General features: G+C 57.8%; 1 protein-coding gene across 1 annotated transcript in view; it reads right to left on the bottom strand.

Annotated features, from left to right (window-relative positions):
• PRMT2IP (PRMT2 interacting protein) overlaps positions 1-3,621 on the bottom strand; it is a 10,693-nt gene continuing 7,072 nt past the window's right edge. The window contains exons 3-4 of the mRNA XM_017874988.1: positions 3,316-3,621; positions 1-1,413 (exon numbers count right to left, since the gene is read on the bottom strand). The exon at positions 3,316-3,621 is cut by the window's right edge and continues 1 nt beyond it. Of these exons, the coding sequence (XP_017730477.1) occupies positions 1,046-1,413; positions 3,316-3,621 (674 nt within the window). The 3' untranslated portion in view covers positions 1-1,045. The remainder of the gene's footprint in view (positions 1,414-3,315) is intronic.

The raw sequence follows: 3,621 nt of genomic DNA, 5'->3' as shown, positions 1-3,621 counted from the left end.
TTCCAAAAACAAGCCAGATACTTTAATGGGCTGCCTCCAGGGCCCATCACAATCCCTTAAATAAGGCCCAGAGCTTGCCAGCCTTTGGTTCAGCTCAGCACTCCGCAGGCAGGTGGCTCACAGCAGGCCTGGCTGATGGGCTCTGGCTTGGGGAGCAGCAGGATCCTCAGTCCAGATCTTCAGAGACCTTCTAGGACTGAGCTGCCACTCAGCCCACCTGCATCAGTCCCTGAGTCCCAGCAGCTGCTTAGCTTCTAGAAAACATAAGTTTCCCGGGATAATGCCAGGAGTAGGGGAGGCAGTTTGAAGCACTGATGTCAATTCAGGACAGGCCTGGGGCCTCCTGGGGTGGCAGCAGCAGGCCCAGAACAAGACACCAGCTCCAGGCTGCATCCCTGCACCAAAAGCGGGGACTGGGAGCAGGGAGTGCAGGCTCCCTCAGGGAGCTCCAGGCTGGAGTGGGGCCAACCCAACCCCAAATGCTGGAGGGTGACTCCTGAAAGTGAGTCACACCCACTGTCTAAGGTACCACTCTACGACAGCCAAGTCCTAGGACACATGAAGACTTTCTATAGGAAGGTTCTCTGCCTCCAATTCTAGGCCCTGTCCCAGGGAGGAAGCAGAGAGCAAATCATGACAGGGTATGGACAGGGTATGCGCCAGGCAGCATCCCCACGACAACCCTGTGAGGTAGGTTGTGTTGTCCCATTTTACACATGGGGAATGAGGGCTCAGCAGAGGTGAAGTTCTCGCCCAGGTCCTGCAGCAAGAACACGAGCCTGGATTCAACCCCAGGTCTGTCGGGCTCCAAAGCCCATGTGTGTTCTCTAGGCAAGAAATAGGAAGTAGTCCCATCCAATCAAGACTCTCGTGTTAAAAGCTCAGGGGCTCTCAGCCCACCCTGGGTGGGCCCCAGGGTCAGAGCTGGAACCCCTCCAAGGGAGCAGCCCCAGCCCCAGCATCCACTCCTGGCCCCGGGGCAGCTGGGCAGGCACAAGGGAAGGGTGGAGAGTGATCACTATACACACAGCACTGGCAACCAGTGCTACAGGTGATGGCTCTGGCTGTCCAGCAGCTGTGGGCAGGGTGAGGGCCGGTCTGGTCTTGATGACTTGTGGCCCCATGTGGGCAGAGCCAGGCCATTGAGCCAGGTGGTCTCCAGCAGACTGCGGAAGCGGGCCTTCAGTGTGGGGCCAGGTGGGCTGGCACAGGCAGCAGGGGTAGGGGAGGCAGCACAGGACTCTTCCCCAGTGGCTGCCTCTGCTTTCTCTGGGCCAGGGGTTGGTGGCTTCCTCCCTGGCTTCCTGACCTTGGGGGCCGGTGACTTCCGAGCCAGGGCTAGGCTCTCTGGCTCATCTCTGGCCAAAGTGGGCTCTGAGGAGGACACAGCTCCAGCCTCAGTGTCAAAGTCACCTGGAAAACAAACACATAGTCAGCCTGCAGACCCCATACCCTCAGGTCCCACCTCCTGGCCTCCAAAGCCATCCAAACAGTGGTTCTGCTCTACCCCAAGTCAGGCTGGCATCACAGCTCTTCCCCACACATGCCCACTGGCCAGACCATCCAAGCCAAAAAGATGTGCTTCTCCCCTGGTGACACCAGAAACTCCATCTGATGAGGGTACTGCTCAGGAGAGGCTGTTTGGGTACAAGGATGACAGCAAAGGGGCTAAGCAGGTCAGGAACCATTGGCCTGGTCCAATACCCATTGTCCAGATGGAAAACTGAGTCATGGGAACAGAGGACCCTGCCATGTAAGACAGCCATCATGTTTCTGCCATACCAGCCCCAGAACCCAAGCCCAAGCCCAAGGCCGAGCCCAGGTAGGGACTGCCCTAACAGTCATGCTGGGGGAGCATAGGAACCCACAAGAAAGGAAAGCAGGGATAACTGTCTGGGGGCACACACAGAAAGGCGGCCCTCAAGCGGGGAGGGAGTGAGGACAGGGGCAACAAAATTCAGTCAGAGACCGGAAGCCTGGTCTCAGTCACTTCCTTCCCAGGCCCCCGATTCTTGCAAGCTCCAATCAGAGCAGCCGCGGACTGTGCGGAGTGCCCAGACTCTACTGCCAATCAGGCAGCCCAGGAGAAACGGACCTGACCCTCTCTGGGCCCCAGACAGCCCAACTATATGAGGAGAGGACTGAGCTAGGCAGCCCAGCCCTGAGAGATGCGGGACCCTCACTCAGTAACAGACTGCCTGAGTCTGGATTTCCTTTGCATCCCGTGAAGGCATCTGCTCCAATTTTGTAGGTATTCAGGGATCAGGGATTTTGGTCAGCCAGTTCCTAGGCTCATCTCATCTGCACCTCACTGCCTCAGGCCCTTCCCCATCCTAACCAGGTAAGGGCCCGGGGCAAGGTTGCCACTATGGGGATGGAACTAGGAACAGTTTTTACAGGGAAGAGGCTGGGTGGTGGAAATGGGAGAGGGTGGGGGCAGCAGGGAGAGAAAACTAGAGGGGGCCTCAGGCTGGGATGCCAGGTGTACTGATGCAGGAGGGACAAGGACAGAATCCACTTGGTCCCATCACCAGATCTCTAGCTGAAGAAGCGTGATCATACACACCACACAACACTTTGGCAGTTGTGTGGTCCTCCAGAACATAAAAAGAAAACAAGCTGGAGAACAGTAGGCACGAGACGTGGTTTAGTAGAGGAAAAGCAAACCATAAAACAATGCGATTTGTGGGCACACTTCTGTGTATGTAAGGGCCAGCGAGGACTGCAAAACTATGCATTCATAAAGGCAACTGTGGCCCTCACCAGGCATGAGGAGCTTTGTGAAAGGGGGTGCCCTTCACTGACATGGAAGAGAACTGGGGGTGGGAAGTGAGCTGAGGGGAAGGCTCGGGAGTGTGATTTGGGATGAGTTCAGTGTGGGAGACCCAGAGGCAGAGGCCCAGCATGCAGTGGGTTATTTAGGGCTAGAGTTCAGAAAGGGGAGGCTGGAGATAGGGGAAATGATCTCAGCTAGAAAACAGGGCCTAACCAGAGCACCGGAAACACTGCACCAAAGATGGAGAAGGCACAGGCAGAGGAGGGAATCCAAGAAGCTGCAGCACCAGGGTAGACCGAGGAGTTTCCATGGGGACAGAGCAGCCGGCATGTTCAGAAGACTACAAAGGAGGCTATGAAGGCGCTCACTGATGTCTGGAGGGTCAAGGGGTGGAGGCACCCAGAGCATACCCTAGAGACCCCTACCCAGGCAGGAGTCCTTGGAATCACGCAGCCCCAGCTGTGACGCACTCACACAGCACACACACCTGTCACTTGCTCACACAGCTCCGGTGGCCACTGGGGCTGCCCCATGCTCACCCAGCTGGCGGCGTACACAGTCACGCCACTGCAGGCCGAGAAGATCAGGGTAAATGTCGGGCAGCTGGCGCAGCGCCAGTAACTTCAGCATGCGCGAGGTGCAGCCCGGCAGGGCGAGCTCCCGCAGTGCCCGCTCCTCCGACAGCGTGGTGGGCCGCAGTTCCACACGATGCTCCTGCAGCACATGGTCCACAGAAGCGGGTGGCAGCCGAGGGAAGAGCCGCTCCTTCACCAGGTGGATGGGCACGAAGATGGCACCAGCTCGCACCACATGGGGGAAGGGGCACCGGTGGGTGCGATCGAAGC

This window comes from Rhinopithecus bieti, unplaced genomic scaffold (assembly GCF_001698545.2).
Source record: "Rhinopithecus bieti isolate Rb0 unplaced genomic scaffold, ASM169854v2 scaffold_9693, whole genome shotgun sequence".
NCBI classification, from domain to species: domain Eukaryota; kingdom Metazoa; phylum Chordata; class Mammalia; order Primates; family Cercopithecidae; genus Rhinopithecus; species Rhinopithecus bieti.
The sequence above is the reverse complement of the archived record's forward strand: the minus strand, read 5'-3'. Positions and strand labels throughout refer to the sequence as shown.